The 27115-nt window shown below is 45.3% G+C and overlaps 1 protein-coding gene across 2 annotated transcripts in view; it reads left to right on the forward strand.

The window, feature by feature from the left end:
* The window catches only part of PI4KA (phosphatidylinositol 4-kinase alpha), a 517988-nt gene that overhangs the window by 311249 nt on the left and 179624 nt on the right, over window positions 1-27115 (forward strand). For both annotated transcript variants that reach the window (XM_078667865.1, XM_078667866.1), the window contains exons 22-25: window positions 1247-1380; window positions 12836-12918; window positions 19771-19841; window positions 20389-20513. In XM_078667865.1, coding sequence (XP_078523991.1) covers window positions 1247-1380; window positions 12836-12918; window positions 19771-19841; window positions 20389-20513 — 413 coding nt within the window. The remainder of the gene's footprint in view (window positions 1-1246; window positions 1381-12835; window positions 12919-19770; window positions 19842-20388; window positions 20514-27115) is intronic.

Genomic DNA, 27115 nt, shown 5'->3' on the forward strand with positions numbered 1-27115 from the left:
AGCAGATTGAATGAATGCTCCGGGGACTGGACTACATCAGACAGTCTCCAACCTAAGACTCTGTTCATGGAACATCCATGGCCTGAAGGCCAAAATCAGTGATACTGATACACTGAGTTAACTTTGTACGTTCTGTATAACAGCGCTACAGGAAACCGCGGCATCGGAACCAATATCAATCTCTGGGTTCACTCATGCCCTGATCCCAGCCACCAAAGATGCAAAATTTGGGCAATGGAAAAGTGTCTTGGGAGTATACATATCAACTGTGCTTAAAATGAGGAGTAAGATTGAAACAACTGAACAGGACAGACTCCAGATAGTGCATCTAACTCTTATAATCAAGGGAAAGGAACAGGGTCTTATGCTGATAAACATATTTTCTGTGCCACCAACACGGAAAGATCGCATGGAGTTATTAAAAGAACTAATAGATCACATAATCAACTCAGAAGTGCTGCACCCAGGCACCCCATTAATAGTGACAGTGGACTTTAACATGACGCTGCTAGGACACACTATCAGAGCGAAATCATACAGGCTAAGGAACGGGAGTGGAACATCCCTAAACAAACTCAACTCAGTACAGGGAAAAAGGACCAAATGGGCTTATCCCTGGTCTGGAGATTAGAGCATCTGGACCTATGTGGTCTTAATGGCCATATCAATGGAGACATTCTTCCAGGCCTCCCGTTTCACTCTCAATCCGGGAGCGAACTAATAGATTACACCTTGGTGTCTCTTCCCCTATTACACCTAGCTGTCTCATACAAAATGGCTTAAGACCTGAAAGCTACCACCTACCCCACGAGCTGGACCTGGCCATGCTTCCTACAGAGATAAGCGCTCAGCAGAAGTAGACGGGACCACCTACTCAATCAATCGTAAAAGAATCAAATGGTCCTCCGACACAATAAGTATATTAACTACCTGATCAGGCTTCTAAAGCCTTCACTCTAGCACTCATCTGAAAATATTCTTTATAAAGTCAGATGAGTGTGGAAATTACTGTATGAGTAATCTGGTATCATTATCATAAAAGGGTTACTCAATACAAGTTTTTCCAAATGTACTTGTGGGCAGTACAGCACCCGTAACCACCATTGCAGAAGATGAGAACCTCACACTATGGTTACTTGTATAATATAGGGTCAGTATTATAACATTCCCGTGGGCTGTTTTTGTTTCCAAGTATGGACTTGGTATTGACCATACTTTTTCTAATGTTGCTTTTTTCCCCTTTTAGGCCGAATTGAATGAATTACGGAGCACAATCATTAACCTGCTTGACCCTCCTCCAGAAGTCTGTGCTCTAATCAACAAACTGGATTTTGCAATGTCCACCTACCTGCTGTCTGTTTACCGCTTGGAGTATATGAGGTACGTTTAGTAAATACCTGTGCATCTTGTGACCATGCTTAAGGGAATGGGGAGAGGTAACGAAGGTGTGTGTGTGCGCTAGAGTGTCTGCATGTGTCCTTTCAGGCATTGGTAAAAATGTATTAAAAAAAAAAAGTCACTTGAAAAAATTCAGCTGGCTGCCTGTGCTGATAAAAATCCTATTTAGTACTGGCTACATGGTTTTCACGGCCTTAACATTATCCCACTAGATGTAAAGGATATATCAGTTCCTTATGCTCCCAGGAGACAGTTCAGATGCCACACTGCCAAACTGAGAAGTACACCCACCTTTCAGTACTTCTTAATCGGAGGCAGATCATTTTCTTTTCTGCCCTCAACTCTCTGGTATCCCCTTAATTTTGAAGTGCAGCCTGCCTCTCAAGAATCTGCCTTTAAGTCCAAACTCAAAATTTGCTTTCCAGCTTATCAGTAGTGAAACTAGCACCATGAACCCTTATTTTAGGGTATAAGTGCATTTTACAAAGTGTGCTTCCAAATAAATAAGTATTCAGGGGGCTCACAGTTAGGGTTTGACAGAGTTAGGTCAAGTTGATTCTTCCATGTTCCGGTTTTTATTGCTTTTCTCCAGCATTTGCATCATTGGTTGCCTCTAGATCTACCTTTCTCTTCTGTGATTGTTGTTGTGACGACACCCGCTTGCTCCCAGTGCCTTGGCTCTCTTGCTGTTTCCCGCTGCACTCCCAGATAGGTGAACTGAAGTAGTTCAGTTCAAAGATACGTAGTTGCAGGCCCCGCAGTGGACTCCTGTACAATAGTATTTGCTGTTCTTAATAGCTGTCAGAAGACGCGCAGTGATTAAACCCAGTTCTCCTCTGTCCATCCCCTCTGCCCGTCCCCACCTGCCAGATGGGTCAGTTACAAATAGCAGGACAGTCATTCATTCATTTTTGTGCTGTTGTTAGAGTTGTGCTATGGGAATCAGCTATTATCAAAAGGGCACAGGCTCCAGACTTGGCAACTCAAGGAAAAGGCAAGATGCAACGTGCCAGGTCACTTCACAAGATAGCCAAAAGATAAACTGAGAAGGTCCTCTAAAAAAGACAAAAGGGTTCAAAAGGAAAAGTTAAATACATTGGAGGATATTTCTAAATCAGTGGGAAACAGCAATGTATGTTGGATTCCATGTTTAAGGTAGCTGAGGAAAAGGATATATCTATTGAACGCACATTGCATTTGACCTAATGCACTTATATAGGTTGATTTGTGTCCGTACCAATAATGAGCCTTTATTGGTCGCAAAACATACTAAATTTGTTTTTGGTACTTAATAATTAGTGTTCTATACTATGAAAATCAGTGGTCCTCATTTTATTAACCTACAGTATAAAAGGGAGAACCTAGAGAAGAAAAATTGTATTAAAACTTGCAAAGATTCCCATTTATTCCTTGCCGATTATGTGTGGTTTTAGCATCGGGTGATAACCCTGAGAGCAATTTTACCAGGATTGCACCTGTAGACTACACAAGGATCTCTGTAAGAGACACATTAATCTACTGAGTGCCCTTGATAGGAAAAGAACCTGTGACCTGCAGGTTTACACTCTGAGTAGCACACACATTGACCTTCTACGGTATTTTATGATGATTCGAATCTCTGTTCCAAAGACAAAAGACAGATCTCAACAATAAATATATTAACCACCTGATCAGTCTTATAACTATTAGACTCTGTAATTCTTGCTGGATACACATCGAACAGAGCAGCCATAACCTCTAAGCTGTGTCCAAATGTGATAAGTGTGATAAGTGTGATAAGTCAGAAGACCAGCTTTGTTATACAGCGATGACCGTAGAGTAAGTTATGTTATCTGGAGCAGGACAATCATCTTCCAAGTAACTGTAACCATACACATTCCCATCAATTTAATTCACTTTTTTTGCAGGTTTTGAGCATGAACACAGCCATGCTACATTGTGCTGGCCATGGTGTTGTCAAGGGTCAACATTTTGAAGGTTCCCACTGGTCCACAGTGTGCAAGGTTCGTGCCTGGGGTGTGCGAAGCATATACCGGTCTTACATGACTAGTTCTACTTTAGTCTACTGGTAACACAGGAGTTAATCCAGGCACTGTTACTGCCTTGTTGCTTCACTGACCCCTGGTGGCGATGAGTGTCTTCTGCCGCGAATCAGACAAGCACCCCAGTTGGCTTAGCATGTACCTAGAGGTTCTACTGGAGCCAGTTATGCCTCTTCCATTCTATTTTTTATTAGTCTCACAGATACAAGACCTGACGCCACCAATGTAGTTGATTTGTTTTTCACCTTTGAGATTTTTAACTAATATGGGGTCACATAATCCCATATCTGCATGTTTTACGTTGGTCAAACTGTAGTCAACCAATGTCTATTGTGGATCCCTACACCATATGTCTTTGGTGCTTGGAGAAATACCTTGGCGCCTACATGCATGACCTGCGCTCACTTGTGCAGCTTAAGGTCAGATCTTGTTTATTGTAGCATACAAAGGCTGTGGAGTAGAGTCCACATCCAAATTGAAATTGATCTTCAGAAGCCTCTTATTGGATAGAAAACGATCTTGCATCATAAGCATAAAATGCAGGAACCTCCTCTTACTTCCATCATGAATATGGGTGAAAATATTGGCAATCCAACCGCAGTGACTACCTCGGTGTCTACTGGTATTGGGGGCTTATGGGCCGATTAACCCTTCCCTCCCTGTTCACTCAGTCACCGAAGAGCCAGGTGTGATATTGCCAACATTGGAAAGATCGAGGAGGAGCTACGCTAGCAACCAAGATGGCCGCATAAGCTCCCGGCTCCGCCGACCTCCGCCGGAGGCTCATGAATCCTGACTCCCATCCTGATTTCCCACCGGACTCCCGTGCAGCTGAAGTGCGCCTGACTCTAAAGGTGCAATCCCGGAATCTCTAGCTGCTCGGATTGTGAAGATACGTCGTGTGCCATTCTTGGCCTACCTCAGAGTTGAAGCCGGGGCCTCGAGTTCTAACCCGGCCGGGTTGGAGTTGAACAACATCGGCCGCGGGACGTAGGTGGTTCCGGTCTCCTGAAGTGGCATCTTTCCTTTTCGTTTCGGATGGTGACTTGGTGGCAGATTTCTTTTGCAACTACGGCGGCTTTCCATATCGGCTGATTGGACCGGGGATCCGCCGCCCGGAAGCCCCGTAGAGCTCCCGGGGTTGATGGGCTTGGTTCCTCGTTGGCGGCGACGGTACTGCGATCGTGCTTGGTAGCACCCACAGTTGTCATCTGCATTGCTTCTGCCTTGTGCCCCGGAGAAGTCGACCTCCGGGGCTCTGATACCCGCCCGGTCGCTCACTGAGGGGCGATGGAGCGGGCCGAAATTACACCGTCGCTGCACAATGTAATGGCCGCCATTGGGGAGCTCCGCAAACGAGTCACCGCCACCTTCCAGAGGATGATCGTAACGGTCGATCACATCTGCCGGAGACCGGACTCCGAGCCTTTGTTGGTTATGAGCCTTACCCGCGGCGCAAGCTTCGACTGCTACCGAGGACCCTGGGCGGCTGTCGGACTTGGAAATTTCTTGCGACCCTAAGATGGCGGCGAGCAAGCCCGAAAGTACTGGCTGTGTGTTTGGCCCTCTATCGATGCCGCCAGGAATGGATGTGACTATTTCTATACTTCAGTTTGTCTTCTCCACGGACTATCGGATTTATACCTTGCCTCTTTCAGAGAATGCTCCAAAACGCTGTGCTGACTTATCGTTGTTGGGCAGTGGACCTGGTTTGACTTTTGAACTTTGTCAGCGTTTATCCTGGTATCACTCCTTCTGTGGTGTCTTTGATCCGTTTCTGTCTTTGGATGCTCTTGTTGTGATGGCGGTTCGAATAGTCAGGGCTCGCATGAAGACTCGTAGCGGCCTGATAGTATTTGATGGGGTCTGCGTAATTGATCGTCGGGGCCAGGGCTGACTTTCCTATGTTTTCTTTTGGCTCTGATGGGTGGTGTCTGTGGGAGCGAGTGCTAGACGGGATTCTGATTGAGTATTGTGTAACTGCTCTGTTCGAAACGGTGATTTGCTAACTCTGTGATGCCGGGGGCCGGGCGGGATGGTCCATTTTCTGTTTGTGGCTCCCCTATTGAATTTTATTGCTATAACTTGCTCAATGCTGCGATAGGGGATGTCCGCCTCTGGTGGGGAGATGGGAATCTGGGAGCCCGTATCGTTTTGTACCTTTCTCCTCCTCCAGCTTTTCCCTTCCTTGGGGTGTAGTTTAGTGGGCGACAGGCACGCTGCTAGTGGGGTTAGGTCGTAGCCATCGGCAGGGGTGTAGGGTGGGGGGTTGTGTTTTTTTTTTTTTTTCCTTTATTTTTTTCTATGACCTTCCTATTCCCTTTTCCTCTCTTCACAAGAACTGTGGCATATTCTCCTGATCCTTTGTCCATCATATCTGAGTGTCATATGTTCCAGTCGTATATCCTGTATTTCTGGTGGGCGGGTGCTGTTGCGATGTACCTGTGGTCATTTGTATCTTACTGTTCTGCTTCAGCTTTAAGCTGGTACTGATCCTTTTTTCGGTGACTATGATCGTAGTGTATTTCTTCGACTTATTTGCCCATCCCCAGCTGGAATGTATTTCCCCTAATGACACCTGATGTGTATATTTCTTTCTTGTGTTATACTCAATAAAAAATAACAAAAAAAAAAACATTGGAAAGATCTGAGAGTTCGGCTTCTTGGGTCTCAACACCTGTGGCATTGGGTTATCTACCAATATTAAAACAATTGTCCTGACTTCATCCGTACCGCTTACTCCTTTCACCAACATTAAAGGAGACGGTAGCACGTACAGAAAACAACTTATTTGAACAGTCGCTGCCGCACATAAAAGGTTGCACTACCAGGATGGTGTTCACGAGTCCATGACCTCTTTGACTCCGATTCTAATACGATTCTAATACTATAGGCTTTTTACAGACCCTCCTTATTAGTAGAGAGAGTGAGAAAGAAAACCTTTTCCAACCTGACTATTCATATGAGCGTGTCTTTCTGGAACAACTGTGCACTCTTAGAGTAGAGTGTTCTGCCGAGATACAATTCCCGATTACAGACAGACATTACTCTGAGCAATGGACTTGATATGCTGTCAGAAAAGCTGAAAACACTTTGTAGCTTCCCTTACACTGTAAACAACCAATACCAAACCTGTACAAGTATTAGTGGAGATGCCGGGTAGTGATCCCATTCTCCCTTTCAGTGGCACTTAAATGGATACTATCTAAGCAGTCCTGTAAAAATCCTATTCCACCACAGTTTTTTTTAGGCAGATGGTTAGAAAACACAGGCAAACCCACCACAATGCCAGAAACCCTACTTATATAGGCCTCTTTAGCCAAGGCAAATCTCACAGCTAATACTTCTGCACTACCTGACAGGGAATCTAAGAACCTTGAAGCTACAAAGGAAGATCTTGGCCTCTGGCAGTTTGGTACTAACAGCTTGTAGTGCCTATTTTCTGGGGTCTAACAGTCCATGAAGATGGGACTAGATCCCATTGATGCTGAAGCTTGATCCACAAAATCTAGGGTGTGCTTCTTGCACTCATGAAAACCGTCAACTGTATTTCCTGGGGCTGTTCAGGCCAATCATATTGATGGGACATTTGATTGCCAAAAACGTATTGGTGAGAGGGCAAAAAAACGGTTTTAGAGTTTAATGCAGATCAAAGTGGGTGGCTGCCTGAGCTCTGGGGCTGGCCACTCTAGCGAAAAGAGTCCACCAACACTGCCACAGGTTTTGCGGGCAAATTCACCAATACCATAGACCAAGAGGGCAAGAGTGGAGAAGTGTGGCTCAATGGTGAGAGCGGCAGACCCTGATGCAGAGGTCTAGCCCGGGACCAGGGTTCAATTCCCCGCCTCGGCGGGTCTTGAGCTCAAAAATTCCACGGACCTGATAATTCTCGCCTCGGTGCCTATTCCAATCATGGAGTCCCACTCTGCAACTCTGGGCAATAGCTTGCTTAATCTCCACAACGGCCCCACCAACACTAAGGATGCCTGGCCTCCACCTTGGGGGTGCCCAGGAGTGGACACCTCACAGGGAAAGCCAGGATGAGTTCCACAGCGGTATTCGTACAGGCGCCTTGAGACCCTTGCGGGTGAGTAGTGCGCTATACAAGTATCAATTTACAATACAACCATGCCCAGGTGCACAGGTGATGAATGCCAGTGGAGGTCATAAACAAATACAGACCTCCTTATCTTGTTCCACCACACTACAACCTCTACATCACTTTAATTCTCTCTTGCCTCAGTTGTACAGATGCTCACATCATGGGTGGGCCTTAACCAGAATTGAAATGCATTAACAGAGAGCGGTGGGCCCTGCAGATCATAAAATCTGTTTATTTACCTATCTTTCCACAAGAGACAATGACACTTCTAGCCTTCTCTCACATGCCTGTCTCCCGCAATAACACGTTTCTTGTAGTAAGGCACCAGAGAGCACGCCAATAGAAGAATCTTTAAATATATTTTTAAATAAATCTGGTTATTAGTTTTCAGTGCACAATTTAAAATATTCAGATGCAAATATAAATTGATGAAGCACTGTAGGAAAGTGCCTCTTTTTGAATGATTGCACCCCACTTTTTGCCTAATTTTGAGTGTACCCTGGGAACCTGTCAACCAGTTGCCCAGGGCCTATGTTCTTTCCATAAACTGTACTGATGCAAAACCCAATTGGCAACTCTTTGGCCACATATAAGTCCCTTGTAAAAGGTACCATAGGTACCAAGGGCAATGTGACCAGGGAAGGCCTCTAAGGATTCTAGAGACTGTAAGAATTACCGTCCCATCTCTTTGCTTCCTGGTTCAGCAAAAATCTTGGAGGCGCATCTCAATAAGCAGCTTATGGAAACTGCAGATCGGCAATCCTGGCTTAATGAATCACAGTTTGGATTCAGAAGGCATCACGGTACAGAAACGGCACATGGTGGATGAAGGGCAGGGAGTTGTGCTAATTCTCTGACAGTAGCATTTGACACCATCTCTCCTATGTTGCTGCTGGACAGATTCTGGAGTCTTGGTATATCCCATCAAGCTCTTGCTCTTTTGTCCTCATTCCTGACAGGGAGATCCCAAAGGGTGAATTCAAAATCTTTTCACTCCGACTCCTATTCACTACCTTGCGGAGTCCCCCAGGAGTCTTCCTTGAGTCCCACCCTCTGTAATCTGTACGTGGCACCCCTCGCTACAGTAATCCACTCTTTTGGATTAGAGGTGGTGTCATACGCAGATGACACACAAATTATGGTTACCGTCCCTAAGGGGTGTGACTCCTGGTCAGAGAATGTCCGCAGCTGTATGTCCGGAGTAGCAAACTGGATGTTGGCTAATTTCCTTAAACTTAATGGGAAAAAATGAAGGTGATGATATTCGGAGCAGGGACAGTCAAATGGAACCGTAACTGCTGGCCTCAATCTTTAGGATGCTGTCCCGTCCCTAGTGAAAAGGCGAAGAATCTGGGAGTCTTGATGGATACGGAACTTAGCTTCAAGGCTCAAATGAACCGTACCATCTCCACATGCTCCTGGCTTATAAGGATGTTAAAAAAAATCTTCCCTTTCATTCAGCATTCAGCTAGGATCCAGGTAGCTCTGGCTTTTGTAATGGCCAGTTTAGATAACTGCAATGCCCTGTACCTGGCCGCTAGTAAGGGCTTACAACATAAACTTCAGGTGCTACAGAATGCACTGGCAAGACTCATTCTGGATATCTCCAAAAGACAATCAGCTAAAAAGGGGCTGGAATTCCTACACTGGCTCCCCATTGAATAACGTATCATTTTTAAAGCACTGTGTATGGCCATAAATCACTGCATGCCTCCTATCCTCTATGACTGAAGACCATGTTTAAATGGTATTCACCAGGTCGACTACTTCGCTCATCGCATCATATGCAACTTCTGGTACCTAGGACCAAAAAAAAGTAGTGGGGGGATAGGGCTTTCTCAGTGGCAGCGTGTAAGCTCTGGAATTCTCTACCTTTGGCCGTTTGCCAGCTTTTCTCTGGCAAACGGTGAGCTGTAGCTCCTCCATTCCTTATCTGGACGTGTGCTATTTGCAGTCTTTCTCTAGTGCCTTGATGCCCTCGGGTGACTGCTGCGCTATATAAATATCAAAAATCAAAAATCAAATCACTTATTGTACCACCCTTAGAGACCCTGTACCTTTGCACACACACACACTGCCAGTGCAGGCGGTGTGTTTTGGTGCAGAACAAAGTGAAGCGTTGACATGGTACAACCCACTACCCCAGCATAAAATAAGCCACCCCTCTAGCTGAGTGCACTATGCCTGTGGTGAGAGTACCCTGCACTCCTACAGTGTTTGTGTCAATTCTTAGACATTGTAAGGGCAGTAGTGCAACAAAGGAGTATATGGTATTGGGAGTTTGTCATTACAAACTCCACATCACCATAATGGCTTTTCTGAAAACTGGGAAGTTTGGTACCAAACTTCTTAGCACATTATGCCATGATGCCAGTGTGGGATTTAATGGAAAATGCACTCACAGGGCATCTCAGGAATGCCCCCTGAAAAATGACCCAACTCAAGTGTCCAGACATGATTCTGACCCCCTGGGTCGAGAGCCTGCCTCTCTCGGGGGTTCTGAAAAAAAGCACATCCTTTGACGGGGTGCCAAGCCTCCTCCCCCAGGATGGGCTGGGTCCACGAAAGTGGAGCTTCAAAGGCTTGCCACCTTTGTGAGCTTCCCCAGCCATTTGCTGCTCCCAGCAACTGATCCCCACCGGCTCTGACCCACACTTTGGGCTGGAGCATCAGTGGGAAAACCAAGTTAGGAGGAGAGGTGTACACACCTTTGCCAACCCCACTCCTCAGATGGGAGAGACGAGGTGAAGCACAACTCTCAGTCCCCGACAACTTGCAGATGGGGGTCCCAGCGAACCAAAGTTAAGGAAGGGACCCATTAGTTCCGACCTGTACCTACCTGTAACGTCCCTAAATTTTTTATTTAGGGGTAATACTGAACCTTCCCTCCTCAGACAAGAAGAAACCAGAAGAAGAAGGACTAAAGAGCCGTACTGAAGAAGAGGAGCACACCTACCAGTCTGTCTCGACCTCGACTTGCTACTGCGAAATCACGGTGTGTCTTACAGCCAGCAGCCCCCAAGAACCCGGAGGACCTACCCAGCCTTCCCAAACCAGACTTTGCTTCCCATGAGCACTGGATTTGATCACCCACAAACTCTGGTTCCGGCCAAATCCGCAAGTCTGCCCCACTCTGCACCCAATGCCCATGGCCTGAGTTCGAGTGGCCCAACACCACGAGGAGGTCTCCCGGTCGATCCTGATCTGGGATCTAGTGATCCCTGACCTGCTTCAAGTCTCCAACCGATGCCTGCAGCCCCTTTCTGGAGGATCCCCCTGGCCGCGACTGGAGCTGGTAAAAAGTAACCGACACCTAAAAAAACCCCGCATCCGACGTCCCACGGCCTTGGGATGCCCAAGAGACTGTGTCCCGGCATCCCAACTTACCTCTCCAACCAGTGGTCGCCTCCAGAAGATTTCCATCCCGAGCTTGCAGTGTCTGTTGCAACTGGAGAATCCCTTTTGAAAAACAACAGGGCACACTACACTCATCTGCACCTGTGCCGCTTTGTGTGCACCTTCCCCCCTTTGCCCTGAGCCTAACACCAGGAGCTGTGCACCCACAACCTTGTGGCCTGCTCGTGAGCAACCACCAACCGTAGGCCCCTATCCTCCATTAGATTACATTGGGCCTCAGCACTCTGCATCCGGGTGCCCTAGTGCCGCTGAGGGTGCTTTGAGAGTGCATCCAACCTTGCTAACCCCAGAAATCCAACTCCGACAACTTAGTACTTACCTGCAAACCGATAACTTCATTTCCTCCCATAGGATTCCATTGACTTCTTTTCTGTGAAAAATCATCTAAGTGTGGAGAAGGTTTGTATGAAAACTTGAAAAACTGTACATGTACAAAAACTGAATTACTTACCTTTTCTCTAGGAAAAGTCCCAGTGTGATATCTAGGCATATCACACTGAGTAGAAAAAGTAACTTAAAAAGTACTCACAAAAGTAACTGTCAAGTAATTTTTACTGTTGTCTTAACTGTAAACAAACCAATTGCATCCAACTGCATTCTAATTGTACTGAACTGCATCATACCTGCCAAAGTATTATTTCATTTAACTGCACCAGGCCTGGCTTGGTTCTAGAACGAAAATAATTAAATAATATTTTTATACAAACAAAATTGGTCCGAGTTCAGTCTTTGAGTGTGTGGCATAATTTCTTGCCAGAGTGTGTACAATAAATGCTTAGCCCCATCGTTGCGGGGGTTAATCCCCCGCTGTGCTGGGGGCAAGGGGGCGCGCACAGCGCCCGCATGCTCATGACAAGCTGAGCTCGTCATGAGGCACGGCGCTCCTGTGCTCATAACGAGCTCAGCTCGTCACAGGTGCAATACCTGCCGTGAAACGCTCAGCACAGCAGGGGAATTATCCCCGCATGCGAGCGTTCCACGGCTCATGACAAGCTGAGCTCGTCATGAGCACCGGAACGCCGTGGCTCCTGACGAGCTCAGCTCGTTATGAGCCTCGAAGAGGTTAACACTACCTTCTGATAAAGCCTTACTGCTCGTCCACACTACCCCAAATAGAGAGTAAGGTATTGTCTACTTTTACCTCTGCCTACCTTTGGGGTTCCACTGGACTCTGGGCACACTATACCTTACTTTGGTATAGTATATACAGAGACAGCTTCCTGCAAGCACCACATAAGTGCACAACTTGTACAAGCGTTTACAACTTAACAGTACATAACCACACACAGTGAAAGTACATTTAAAATAGTGATTTAATAATCCACCACTTTATCTTGTCTGAAATATAATTTCTCATTTTAACCTTCCTTTTTTAAGGATATTGTTCTAATACACCCAAATCTTAATTTGTACCTTAGGCTATCAACACATTTATGTCGTATATCTTGATCAAACCTTTGATCTGTTTGATTTTCCTCAGTGGTTTACATACACCTGTGTTAAAGTAACAGTTCTGAAGCATTCAGATTATTGTGTTTTCTTTACATCTATGTTGACTTAATGGGAGACATGTAAATAGAATCCTATTTGCTCCTTTGCCTTTCTCTTTCATTGGCAACCTTATTTGCTATGGTAGGGTATTTGAAGCATTGTTTAAAGTCATATTTGGACACAGCGCCCTATGCCTGCAGTTTATCTACAGTATACGTACATTATAGTTCATAACTGTGCCTGTCAATGACAGCTACTTTACACTTCTCGTTGTGTTTGTGCCTGACATTTTTTGAGGGTAAAACGCATTGCCTAAGGGACTTCCAATATTATTCTCAGATGTTCCTGTGGAATCTCAACTTATGCAGTGTGTTTGTGATCACAGGGTTCTGCGCTCCACTGACAAGGACCGCTTCCAAGTGATGTTCTTCTACTTTGAGGATAAGGCCATCCAAAAGGACAAATCAGGTAAGAAGTTAAGTAATTGAGTGAATTTGTAATGCTGTGTGGCAAGAGAGGGTAGCAGCACCAGACCAAACCCCTTGGGATTTAGGCAAAGTCTACCCGCTGGAAAAGGTATCCGCTGAAAAAGGTGTGCCGGACTACTTAAGGAAATGGCTGATATTTGTGCCTAAACATCTGCAAAGTACTTCGGAGGCATTTAGACCACTCCGTAAAAATCAAACTGTGCCCACAAATCGTTTAATGCCAAACTATGAATATAATTCTTGACTTCATAGCTTGCTTCAAAAACCTAAGAGCTGTGTTTAGTTTCACCATTATCGTTTCTGAAAGGAAGAACTTACTTGCCAGAACCAGGGAAACCAACATCCTGATTAACACCTAGACATAGTGTGAATCTCTACTGCTTCATTTTGGTGGCTTACCTTCCAATTGTTTGGAGTCGTGCATGTATAAAGGCACCTATGGAGCTCAGAAAGCCAGAGTATTCTGAAAAACTAAGAAGTTGACATTTTGGAGTTTAGTACCTACCTGTTCAAAGTTGTGTATTAGCTGGAGACAGGAGGTGTGAATTGTTTTATGTGCTCTTGCTATTCGGGTCTGGAGTGTCAGAACTGGAAGCTGGTCGTAGGTGTCAGGTTCCACCTTCGGTCTTCTTGGGACTGTACTGATGCTCAAAAGGGTCCACCTCTCGACCGTCCCAAGTCCGGAATATAAAATACACGCGGACTAGTGAGACAGTCAAGCGGAGGAAGGAAAGGGTAGGAACAGCAAGGAGGGAGATCTGTGGATGACACAATAAGAACACCGTAACTAATTTGCTTTTTGAAAACCACACACAGACACTTGAAATAACCCTATCACCACATATGTATATGTAATTATAGCTCTACCTGTGAAGTAAAAGAAGGATGCCTCAAATACCAGAAGAGTGAAGAGGGTGGTTTGCAATCTTCCTGCCCAAACTACCGTAGAGAAGAGAAGCAATTTTAAAATGAGTAACTAATAAAGTCTACCAGTTTAAAGCAGCCTGTTCCCCAGTGTTGTATCTATTTCCACCCCTACCTACCCTCTGGTTCAAGCAGAATGGCTAGGTATGCAAAAAACAGGGATGACCTTATTACCCCCTCCGTCAATCTCTCTCTCCTAGGAAAAGAAACAAGACTTACAACCAAAATGTGAAACGTGAGGATGGTATTACGGTAATCCTTTCAACATACAGGATCTAAGTAGAGCAAACATAGTTCCATAGAATGATTCACACAAGTTAAAGAAATGGCTTAGTATTCTGAAACAAATCCAACACTGAATATCCCAGATCTCAGTTGAAGCAACCAATAATATACTCAGGTCACTGAGGTGAAGATATTATTGCGGAGCCACTCTGGTTTGTTCTCCACTCCAAAAGCAAAAGGTTTTAATAAAGCAAGACGTACTCCTGAGCCACAGTTGTAGCTCATATAAGTCAACGCCCAAATACTCCCAGCAAGAGATTACAGGGAGAGTAATCTCGCCAACAGGGATCATATGCTCACCGAGGAAGGGGGAAAGTGAAATGGGCTATATAACACTCCTCTGCACGAGACTATGGAAATGGAGTCTCTTCCAACAGAGGAATGTTCTTGCAGTAAAAGCCCCTTACAACAGTTCAATGTTCCTCTGCTTGAGACGCCAAACACGGCAATCTCTGCCAACGGAGAAACCAAGTTCAAAACGCTGGGGAAGCCGGCCAAAGAAGACGGAAACACTGCGGGTAGAGAAGCAAGGATCCGGAACGTGCCCAAGGCACTCTAACCCCACCATACTCCTTCCAGAACGGGACCGCAGCCTGCAGCAAATTCACCAGAATCATCGGCGGCTTCCTCTTCTCCCTACTGCCGCTATATCCGGGTCTGACAAGCGTAAAGTCCAGTGTTACGTGACTCCCGCTCTGCCTGTCGGGAATTGTAGTTTTACCGCTACTCGTCGGCAGACAGCGTTTACCGGTACCGTGATACCTGACAGTAGGGTTATCCATCTTTGTAAGTGAACACCTTACTCTGGTTCTGGTCTATTTGAGTCCCTCTGGCAACATCCCACCCATTTTGGGAGAAACGAAATCCACAGAAACCTTAGCTGCAAGATCCTAGCTCCACAGAGCTCCTGTGGGTGGCTTAAATCTAAACCCTAGCCCATATGTGACATTTGAACTTCCTGCCATGTGGTGCCTTTTCGACACCATATTACTGTGGCCTTATTATAGTGCCAGCTAAGCCAGTTGGAATTTACTAGTGTTGCCATATCTAGGGTACAGACCACATACACTGGGATTTGTTTAGCAGCCTACTAGGCACAACGGGCAAAATATACCATTAAATTTAGTTCAATAAAAGCAAACATTTCCGCAAACGAGGGTGAATTTTCCCACAATGAATAATTTTGGAGAACTATTTACAACAGTTTTGAAAATGTACAAATATTAAATATATAGACTGAAATTGACTCCGAATTACTCCTTCTATATACAACTGCAGTATCTTTACAAAAATAATCTATTCTTAGATATATGTATATGAAATACATTCCTGTAGTAGTATATGTAAGGAAATGTCTCTTTTTGTATGGTCACTCCCAAGTTTTTCGACTGATACTGCTTGTTTTGTTTACTGGGAGAATGCACTAAGGCTTGCTAACCAAATCTCAGTGCCTGTGGCCTGACCCAAGTGTATGTTGAATTGGCCATACCCAATTGGAAATGGCTGATTTACCTGTAAATCTCTAGTAAATGGTATCCTGGCACCCAGGGCATGTAAGCTAGAGAGGTACCCCAGGGCTTGCAGCACTGGTTACACTACTCTGAAGGCTCTCCAAGTTAAACAAGCCCCCCGTCCACCACTGCAGAGTTTGAGTGTCCCATGCTGCTTGCCTGACTTTGCCATTTACAAGCAGTAGGAAAGCCACCACCTCCCCTGTACATGTGTACAAGTCACCTCTCTGGCAGGCATACCAAGTCCTAAAGTTGGGGTGCAGCATGACATAGACAGGACCTGTATGTTACATGTTCTGACAGTAAAACACGTTTTCATTGTGGAAAGACTTAGTCGTCCAATTCGCGTGTACAGGGTTGCACGCTGACCCCTCAGCTGTGCTAACTCCTGAGTGCTGCAACCGAAGTAGGCACTCCAAGGTATCAAAAACTTTTGATATTAAGCCCGACTTGTATCTCAAGTCGAAATGAGTGTAACTTGTTGCAGTGTACAGCTTTAGCAAAGCTGCCACTTTTTTGATTTTAAAACCCTTTTGCCTTTCCGGGCACACATGGAGCCTGTTCCATGAGACAGCTTTCTGCCCCCCTGGATGAGATGCGCCAACAGAGCTCGGGCTGGAGAATTTGTTTCTCCCTCCTGCAGGAAGCCACTTGGGTGTTAACCCCAAAAGGCAGGCTTTAAAGGTGACCAGAACCCTGTATATTAGAGTGGCGAGTCGGATTCTGCTAATAGAGGAGGAAGAGAACTAAACATAAGTGGTCCGTCCGCTAAAGGACCAGCGGTGGAGAGTAGTGTCCAGACGCAACCTTTGGTGCGTAAACTCGGAGCCCCGACAGGCCTTCTGGGGAAGAAGATCCCAGGAGCAGGCATCTGACAGTATCCACGAGGGCTCTCCTCTGGTCACAAACCGCTAACAGCAAAGTCTGGCGCTAAGGACAAAAGGTTATGATTCAAACCAAACGGCCTCCCAATAGAACTTTACAAATTAAAACCCTACAAAATAGCCACCTACATTAAAATTAATGTATGTGGAAAGCCGAGAGATCAGCTGACTTCACCAAGAACAAAGGCTCGCCACAATTGTGGTCAAACATAAGGAAGGCAAACCTAGGGACCAGTGCTCCTAGTATAGACCCATTATGGTATTTCATGCTGAAGCCAAGAAATTAGCAAAACTGTTGGCTATGTGCCTGGTTGGAGTAATTTCTAGACTGGTCAACCCGGACCAATCTGGCTTTATGCCATCTATAAATACCTCTTTAAATCTTGGTCTACACCCTGGAGTGCTGGGGCGAGTGGATATGTTGAGAGAGGATGCAGTGGTGGTGTCCGTGGACGCCACCATGGCGTTTTGACACAATTGAGTGGCCCTACCTCTTTGCCGTACTGAAGAAGTTGGGGTTTGGCCCTGGATTTATCCTCTACTCAGACTCATTAGCACAGGTAGTAGTTAACAATAAAAAGTCAGAGACCTTCACCCTCGGAGGGGGGACAAGACAGGGATGCCCCTTGTCCCTGTTGCTTTTTACTCTTAACACTTGAACCCCTGGTGAAGTGGATCCGTAAGGACCCCATCGTCAGAGGTTTGAGATGGTCAGCGGACTGGTAAGATCGCTTCTCCCTATATGCCGACGATATTTGACGTCACCGCGGGACTCGATAAACAGAGTCCTAAATATATTTATCAACTTCGGGAAGTACTCAGGGTATACCATCAACTGGACCAAGTCGTTGATCTATGTGCTTAGGGGGAGGTTCCCGCCCCGGTCAAGGGGGTGTAGAGTGACGGAAGCAGTGGATGGTTTTAAATACCTAGGCATTCACATTGCTAGGGACCCTAAGTTTTATTACGATCATAACCTTCTGCCGCCACTGTGGTGACTTGGGAGTGGCGTGTAGCACTGGAAGACTCTCCCATTGTCCCTATTGGGTAGAGCTGCACTTTTTAAGATGATGTCCCTGCCCCGCTTCTTGTATATTTTGCACAACTCACCCGCTCCTATCCCAGCGACATATTTTGTGGCTATAGAGAGTGAACAGATAGCTCTACTATGGGTAAAGGGAACACCACGAATATCATTCTCTAAACTGGTGCGGGGTTGGTACGATGGAGGGATTGGGCTCCCAGATATTAAAAAATACTATTGGGCTGCGCAGTTGGCAGCCATTAACCAAGGCACGTATCGGCCATATGATAATCCAGGATACCGAATGGATAGATGGCTCCTACCAGGTGGATCCTATATCAGGGCACTCTACTCTAGACCCTCTGAACTAATACTGACGGGACCTACGTCGCATTCTGTCTAGATAACTCTAGGTTGAGCTAAGAAAATCTCGTAGGTCACCCCCCTCTGTGGGACTTGTACCTACTGGGAACCCTTTGGTACACCAAGGGGTTTGACAAATGGGATGTGATCGGACTGTCTCGGGTGGGTGACATGTTGAGGGAGGGCAAGGTGATAGCATTCTCGGTGCTGCAACGAGAATGTGAATTGGTAGCCACGGAAAGATTAAGATATCTCTAGGTGAGGCATGCCCTGCGTGCAAGCATTCAGTTAGGGGAGACCATTCCTGAAGCAACGCCAAAGGAGGATAGACAATATTCAAAGGGTGCATACCTAAAAAAATCAATATCCCTGACGTACCGGAAGTTAATCAATCATGCTTCTGATCCGCTCATACGGCTCCGTGGGAAATGGGAAGACTATCTGTTAGAACTGGATGACGATGACTGGTTGGTGGCGCTGGCTTCCCCCAAGGAGGTTGCAATCTTATGATGGCTCAAACTGGTGCAGTTAAAAATACTTTATAGAGTATACTATTTGGGACTAGTGTTGGTCCGGATGGGATATGGGGAGTACTCACGATGTAGGCGAAAATGTGGGAGAGAAGGCATGTTCCTACATATACTGTGGGAGTGTACCTACATTAGTAAATATTGGACAGACATCCTCAAATGTATGGAAGAAGTGCTGGGACTGGGCCTGACCCTAGAGTCTAAGAGGTGTTTGTTGAATGTGTGAGGGTTGTGAGGGTTGTTGGATTTGAGTAACAAAGAGAAAACATGGGCAACCCTGGGTCATATGGTGGTCAAGCGCAATATTGCCAGAATGTGGGGGGCAAGAGATGCTCCAGGTCTAAATTTATGGAAGCAGGATATGGATTGGTGCATGTTTCGTGAAAAAACAGTGTATGTTTCCAAGGGATGTCCAAAAAAGTGGACTCCAATATGGGGAAAATGGAATGCCTATCAAGGAAATATCTTTGCTCTTGCTCTTCTTCGTCCCTTCACCTCCTTGACAAACCTGTACCTAATGAACATTGCGATAACTGAACTTACATTACTATACATAACAAGAGTGATTACCTATAACTTTTGTGAGCAAAATTCTGTACTCTCCAAGGACCTAAGACTACGTATGCAATTCTTACTAAGCTGTTACTAATAAAAAGTATTTCACCTGAAGAGCTAATTTCACAAAGTAGTTCCATTCAGTGACTCTGTTTTCACACATGTGCGAAACATTGGATGCACTTAGATGCATTGTTGGGACCAGTGGTGTCTCAGAGTATTTATGATGTGATTAGTTTATCTTTTTAGTGAGTATCTGAAACCTTCTATCCAAATTATTTAGTATTGCTGGTAAGTCTTTCAAATATAAAGACTATGCAGAGAAAAAGAAGACTTTGAAAGAAAAGGTTGCATGCTTCTGATAGAGAGTCTTCATTGCATACTCATCTCCTCTCACTGTCCATGCTACAAAAATACTGTAACTGAAAGGGTCAGCTGAGCAGCACTAGTTACTTAGTAGAGTGGTGTTACTCCAGGTTAGTATTGAGTAATGCCTGTGTGTTTTTTTCTGGAATCAAGTCGCAGATTTTTTAGAATCTGAATCCGTGTAATGGATATGGTGTCTATAAGAAACCCTTGGAGGTAACGTTTTATTTTGCGTGTCTGAGATGATACATTTGTGCATAATAAATTCAGGAATTTTAATTAGCTTCTTTTTGTTCGTGTGATTGTCTTTTTTTTAAAATAATCTAATAGAAAAGCTTCAGTAAGAAAATGCGAGGACTACATGCCTGTCTCCTTTGTTTTTTCCTGCAGGAATGATGCAGTGTGTAATTTCAGTGGCTGATAAAGTGTTTGAAGCATTCCTGGCCGGGATGGCTGATAAAGTAAGTTGAGGGGATAGGGGTATTTCTTCCTGTGCTTTCAAGATGTCTTTCCCATGGTCGCATTGCACAAACTGAGAAATTACTTGAAGGTGGATATGGAAGGTTTTTTTATTTCAGATCTCACTAGCAAGTGTGTGTCAGACACGAAATGTACAGAGGATATGCAAGTATCCAAAGTACGCACTCCGTATGCAGAGGTACGCCCATTCTGCAAACCCTTCACATATGTGAGTCTTTGTGATCAATAATGGGTACTCTAGCTGTGCACAAAAAGCATTGAAAAGTCTAAAACCATAGTCTTTAGTGCTCCTTTAATCTAATATCTTGCAGGAGTGTTTTGTTCACTTGTGACAGGTGCTTTAAATCCCTTTATGGTTTTCTGATGTTCTTTGGTTAAGATAGCGTATTTTCACTGATATCCTGTGTGTGTTATTTAAAGATGTGCAGGTGAGCTTTCGTCATATCTGTCTTTAAGAAGAGCCCGATTCAACTCTTCATTATTCATTGTGCACCCCAAGTTTGATTGAAATTCTTTTCACTTTCATAGCCAAAGACTCGTGAAAATGAAGGGGAATTGGAGCGGCATGCGCAGTTTTTACTTGTGAACTTCAACCATATCCATAAGCGCATCCGGAGAGTGGCTGACAAGTATCTGTCCGGGCTAGTAGATAAGTGAGTATTAGCGACTTTTGGAAGATATCGTCCTGTCTTTGTGACCAGTGGCATCCCCACCCCCTCATCGCCTAGGATGAGATTTGGCCTGAAAATCTTGTTTGCTGTAGATTGGGTCACTGATCTATTATGAGAAAGGTAGTTGACAAATAATAAAATATAGGTTTTTATATTTTTGGATTTCTTGAGATACACTATCAAAGCCTCAAATTTCCATCATGTGGAACGTGCCATCACTTTGTGACTATACTATGGAACTTTCTTTCAAATTTGTACTGTTTAGTTCAGCTGTATGGCTGGACCTCTATGCTAACATTCCCGGAGCACCTTTCAGTTTTTTCCCTATTTTGTTTAGTACTGACTTGCTCCTACAGTTATGGTTGTCATCAGCTTTAATTGGATTTGGTGCTTTGGTGTTTTATGTATTTTTTGTTTGTACCTGATCTTAATGTTTGTTTGATTTCCTGCTGATTCCTCACTTTTACAACGGTCCCCGGTGCCAGACTGGATCTGGAGCAACGTTGCCAGCAATGCTCTTGCGCACCAGTAGTTGGTGCCATGTGGCTCTGCTATGATTCCATTCCAGCCAAGAAATGACAAAGCTGAGGGACAGATGAAGGCCACCTTTCCCTTGCACCCTGACATAGGTTCCTTTTCTTCCCCCACCCCCCCCTCACCCACCCCCAGACACGATTCTGGGGCTTCAATTCCAACTATGTCTTTCAACAACTTCATATTCCTACTACAGCAGTGTGCTAGGGAAAATGACCCCACTAAAGACTACAGGATTCAAATGATGCCAAATGATGCCAAGACTGCGGGAAACAGATGTCTGTCACAGTCCCACATGCTGAGTGCTTGTGGCGCTTGCTCTGCCCTTTGTTTCTTTCCCCATCTCATCTTCATTATAAACTGAAGTGACATTCGCAGGAGCACTTTACAATCTGATTCTGGAAGTCCACATTTTGTTGTCCAAAGGTGCTGTTGAACTGGTGCTGGACTGAGAGAGACTTGAGAATGCCACTTGTATTACTTCTTGTACAGAAGAAAGAGGGAAGCTTAAGCTTTATTTTGGACCTATGCCTGCAGAACACCTTTCTGAGGAAGGACAGGTTCAAAATGCTCACTGTGGCTCAGATCCTGTCTGTTCCAGACCCAGAAGACAGGATGGCGTCCTTGGACTAGCAGAATACGTAGGTTCGAGGTATGTGGGCTGCTAAATTCATATCTGTGCATAGATCGCCGCCTAGTACATATCGAAAGAGCCCTCTGAGACACGTCACACAACATCGGTTCCATCAAAACTGAAACTGGTCTACAATACAGTCTTCAGACCGAATTACGTCGACCCGAAGGTATCAAAGCCTAAAGGCCACAGTACCCTCGAAACCAAAAACCGTCGAGTCGACATTGAAGACAAAAGCTGTCGAGTCGAGCTCCAAACTAAAAAAGGCCGTCGAGTCAACCTCAAAGCCAAAACACGTCGATTCGGCGCAAAAACAAAAGCACGTCAAATCGACCCCCAAAAAACATGTTGAATCGAGCAAATCAGCCTCAGGTATCGACAAGGGGAACAAACCAGTCGACGACAAAACAAGGCCTACGCCCAAAACTAACGTCCAACCGAAACCGAAGGTGGACGAAAAGAAATCGGTCGAGCCGCAGTCCATCGACCCGAAAAACAGCGTCGAACCGAAACAGCAGGCTCCAAAACAACATAAAGAAACTCTCGAACCAACAACATCGCTCGGTCCGAAAAAAGTTGTGAAGCCAGCAAAGGTCGTTAAACCAACATAACCCGTTGAAAAACAACCAAAGGCGATACAACCACCTAAAACGGTCGAGGTACCAAAAACCATCGACCCAAAGACACAAAAACCAAAGGTTGTAACACCAAAACCAACGACTGTTGAAGAGGAGCTTCTTCACCCAGATCCCTCCACAGAGAACCAGTCAAAAATCTACATTGATCCAATAACTGGTAAAGTGACTGTGTATACTAAAAAGAAAAGGTCTCTACCAACAGAAGACATTTCCAGAATCCCCTTAAAGAAAAAGAGAGACTGTGCTACCTCTCCTATCCTCTTTGAACCTATCACTCCTGCTATGCCTACTACTCCTTACACCCCAACCTCACCAACACGCTCTGACTACAACCCTGATGAAGATCAGGACGCAAATGTAGGTTTTAGGTATCCACAAAACCCAAATACAGACCCAGACACACAGCCACGGGGTACAGGAGGGGAACCAGACAATGAAGGGATTCTGCCCATTACAGACCCTGCAGTATACCCCCCTACTAAGCCATCACCCACAGAGGATACAGTTGCATTTAATTCTCTGTTAGATAGAGCAGCAACCTACCACAATGTAGATATGCACTCTGATGCTATTGAGGAAGATTTCCTCTTTGATACACTCACAACATCTGAAAGACACTTTAAAACACTCCCAATGCTAAAAGGGGTGTTAAAACACACAGGTGACATTTTTAAGGACACTGCTAGGGCCCGGGTCATTAACCCAAGAATTGAGAAAAAATACAGAGCTGCACCTATAGATCCTACATACATCAAAGGACAGCTACCCCTAGATTCCTTAGTGGTATCAAACGCACATAAGCGTGCAAACTCACAGACTACTGGTGAGGCTGCACCTCCAGACAAGGAATCTAAGATATTTGAGGCATCAGGCAAAAGAGTGGCGGCCCAGGCAGCACACTCCTGGAGAATAGCCAATACACAGGCCTTGCTAGCCAGATATGATAGGGCGCACTACGACAGTTTGGAGGAAATTCTCCAACACTTACCTGATCCCTACAAACAGCAGGCAGATGAACTTCTACAAGAGGGAAAGCTCATCACCCATGCATCCATTAAGTGTGCACTAGACGCTGCAGACACAGCTGCCAGATCCATCAATACCAGCGTGCTAATAAGGCGACACGCATGGCTTCGCACATCAGGCTTTAAGAATGAAGTCCAATCTACAATTCTTAATCAGCCAATTAACCCTGATTTTTTATTTGGTCCAGCAGTTGATTCAATTCTGGACAAAATGAAAAAGGATACAGAAACAGCAAAATCTATGGGAGCTCTCCAGTCCCAACAACACCGGGGCTCCTTTCGTCGCTCCAATTATAGAGGAGGAGCGCGAGGAACATCACAGCAATCCTCCAACTACAAAACTAACACACAATCCACATATAACAAAAATACCAGCAGGGGTGGTTATAGAGGAAACAATGCCAAAGGCAGAGGTCGTGGAGGCAATGCAAATAGATCCTCTACTAACACAAAGCAGTGACTTCCTGACACTCCCTCCAGACCACATAACACCAGTCGGGGGAAGAATACAACAATTTCAACAAGTCTGGTTAAACATCACCACAGACAAGTGGGTCAGGCAAATTATCCAACATGGCTATTGTCTAGAGCTCACCTCAACTCCACCCAACATACCACCCGTGCACCGTCCTATGTCACAGGAACATATAACGTTACTTCAGCAAGAGGTCATCAATATGCTGAAAAAGGGGGCCATAGAACCAGTCCCACTGCAACATCAGGGAACAGGAGTATACTCCCTATATTTCCTAATTCCAAAGAAGGACGGGTCTCTCAGACCAATATTGGACCTCAGGCCCCTCAATGTCTACATTCTGTCAGAGCATTTTCACATGCTCACTCTCCAGCAAGTCTTACCATTGCTTCAACAGGGAGACTTCCTAGCAACTTTAGACCTCAAAGATGCATACTTTTGTATACCAATACACCCTGCTCACAGAAAGTATTTGAGGTTCACCATTCAAGGGCAACACTACCAATTCAAAGTCCTGCCATTTGGGGTGACAACAGCTCCTACAGTGTTCACCAAATGTCTAGCTACAGTAGCGGCACATCTCAGAAGGCAACACATACACGTGTACCCTTATCTGGACGACTGGCTAATACACGCGCCAACAGCCCAGCAATGTGCCGACAACATGTCAAAGACCATACACCTACTGGACAGTTTAGGATTCTCACTAAACTACCCAAAGTCACACCTACAACCCTCCCACGTCCAACAGTACCTGGGAGCGACAATAGATACACTGTCAGCAAAAGCATATCCCAACACAGCACGGGTCCAGGGAATGCAGACGCTAATACAAAAGTTCAGACCCCAACACTCACTACCAGCTCGAGTGTTTATGCAGCTAATAGGCATGATGTCCTCGTGCATATTCATAGTCCCTCACGCCAGACTACATATGCGTCCGCTACAAGAATGCCTAGCAAGGCAGTGGAACCAGGCTCACGGGCAACTAAAAGACCTAGTGTTGGTGAGCAGTCGTGCATACAACTCTCTGCATTGGTGGAATCCACAAAACCTTTGCAAAGGTCGACTGTTCCAAGAGCCTGTCCCACAAATAGTGTTAACAGCGGACGCATCCCTGCTAGGATGGGGAGCCCATGTCCTACACTACACAGTGCAGGGACTCTGGACTGTACAGCAAAAGAAAATGCATATCAATCTCCTAGAATTGATGGCCATCTTTCTAGCCCTAAAAGCTTTTGCGAAACACTTACGGAACAAAGCTGTGTTGATTCGGACGGACAACATGACAGCTATGTATTACATTCAGAAACGGGGAGGAACACACTCCCCACAGCTGTCGCATCTAGCTCAAGCAATGTGGAAATGGGCCATTCAGAGGAACATCTTTCTCATGGCAGAACACCTCCCAGGCAAGGACAACCAAGTGGCAGACCTCTTAAGCAGGCACAGCCAACAGATGCACGAATGGGAAAATCACCCCAAAGTGCTCCAACCATTCTTCCGGAAGTGGGGACACCCGGAAATAGATCTGTTTGCCACAAGCGAAAACGCAAAATGCCAGTACTTTGCCGCCAGGTTCCCACATCTGCAGTCGCAAGGCAATGCGATATGGATGAACTGGTCAGGCAAATTTGCGTACGCTTTTCGCCCAGCTCCACTAATACCGCTGGTGGCACGCAAAATGCACCAACATTCGCTGACTCTAATCCTAGTTGCTCCCACGTGGGCGAGACAACCATGGTACACGACGTTCCTACAACTGTCATTGGTGCCTCATCAAAGACTACGACTAACACCCAGTCTTCTAACGCAGAACCATGGCGAAATCCAACACCCAGATCCCCAACAGCTGAACCTAGCGATCTGGCTCCTGAAATCCTAGAATTTGGATACCTCAACTTGCCCCCAGACTGCATGAATATTATCAAAGAGGCAAGGAAACCCATTACCAGAGCATGCTATGCAGCAAAGTGGAAACGTTTCGTCATTTATTGTAATAACAATGACATTAACCCGCTTGATGCTTCCACTCAAAACATCATTTGCTACCTATTGCACCTCCAACGGTGCAATTTAGCTTTTTCGTCCATCAGAATACACCTAGCTGCGTTAGCAGCATATTTGCAAAACAGGCAACACCTTTCACTATTCAGGGTGCCAGCAATTAAAGCGTTTATGGAAGGACTTAAACGCGTAATTCCTCCAAGACACCCACCATCACTAATCTGGAATCTAAATGTTGTTTTAACCAGACTAATGGGACCACCCTTTGAGCCTCTGCACTCATGCGAACTACAATTTCTTACTTGGAAAGTGGCTTTCCTTATTGCCATTACTTCGCTTCGAAGAGTTAGTGAGCTGCAAGCCCTAACTATTCAAGAGTCATTCATTCAGGTACATGCAAATAGAGTAGTTCTTAGAACAAAACCTAAGTTCATGCCAAAAGTGGTATCCCATTTCCATTTAAATCAAACTATTGAACTGCCAGTGTTCTTTCAGAACCTACAAACAGTAGCTGAAAGGGCCTTGCATACCCTTGATGTCAAAAGAGCTCTGCTATATTACATAGACAGAACTAAAACATTTTGCAAGACAAAACAATTGTTTGTTGCCTTCTCACCTCAACACAAGGGAAACCCTATTTCAAAATCAGGCAAAGCCAGATGGATAGTTAAGTGCATACAAATATGTTATATAAAGGCAAAACGCACCTTAACAGTCCCCCCTAGAGCGCATTCCACTTAAGCTAGGGGCATCCATGGCTTTCCTAGGAAATATTCCTTTACACGAAATTTGCAGAGCAGCCACATGGTCAACCACACATACATTTACAAAACACTATTGTGTAGATGTACATTGAAAACAGCAAGCTGCTGTTGGACAGGCTGTTCTCAAAACTCTTTTCCAGACTGCTGCAGCTAACACAGGTAGCCACCGCTAAGGGAGATACTGCTATACATTCTATGCACAGATATGAATTCAGCAGCCCACATGCCTCGAACGGAATATGCTACTTACCAGTATGCATCTGTTCTTGGCATGTAGGGCTGCTGATAGTCATATCGCCCACCCGCCTCCCCGGTGCCTGTCGCAGCTGCAGCATTCACTCTTTGCATGGACATCTCTTACTGTACTATACTCCATCTCTGCCACAATGGCGAAAAACAATCTGGGGATGGAGAGGATGCCCATGCGCACTGTAGTCCAAGGGAGGAGCCACCTATCTCGTGATACTTCGAAGCCTCTTCCAGGACAACAATGTGCAATCATCCGGA

The sequence above is a fragment of the Lissotriton helveticus genome, chromosome 11, assembly GCF_964261635.1.
Source record: "Lissotriton helveticus chromosome 11, aLisHel1.1, whole genome shotgun sequence".
In the NCBI taxonomy this organism is placed as follows: domain Eukaryota; kingdom Metazoa; phylum Chordata; class Amphibia; order Caudata; family Salamandridae; genus Lissotriton; species Lissotriton helveticus.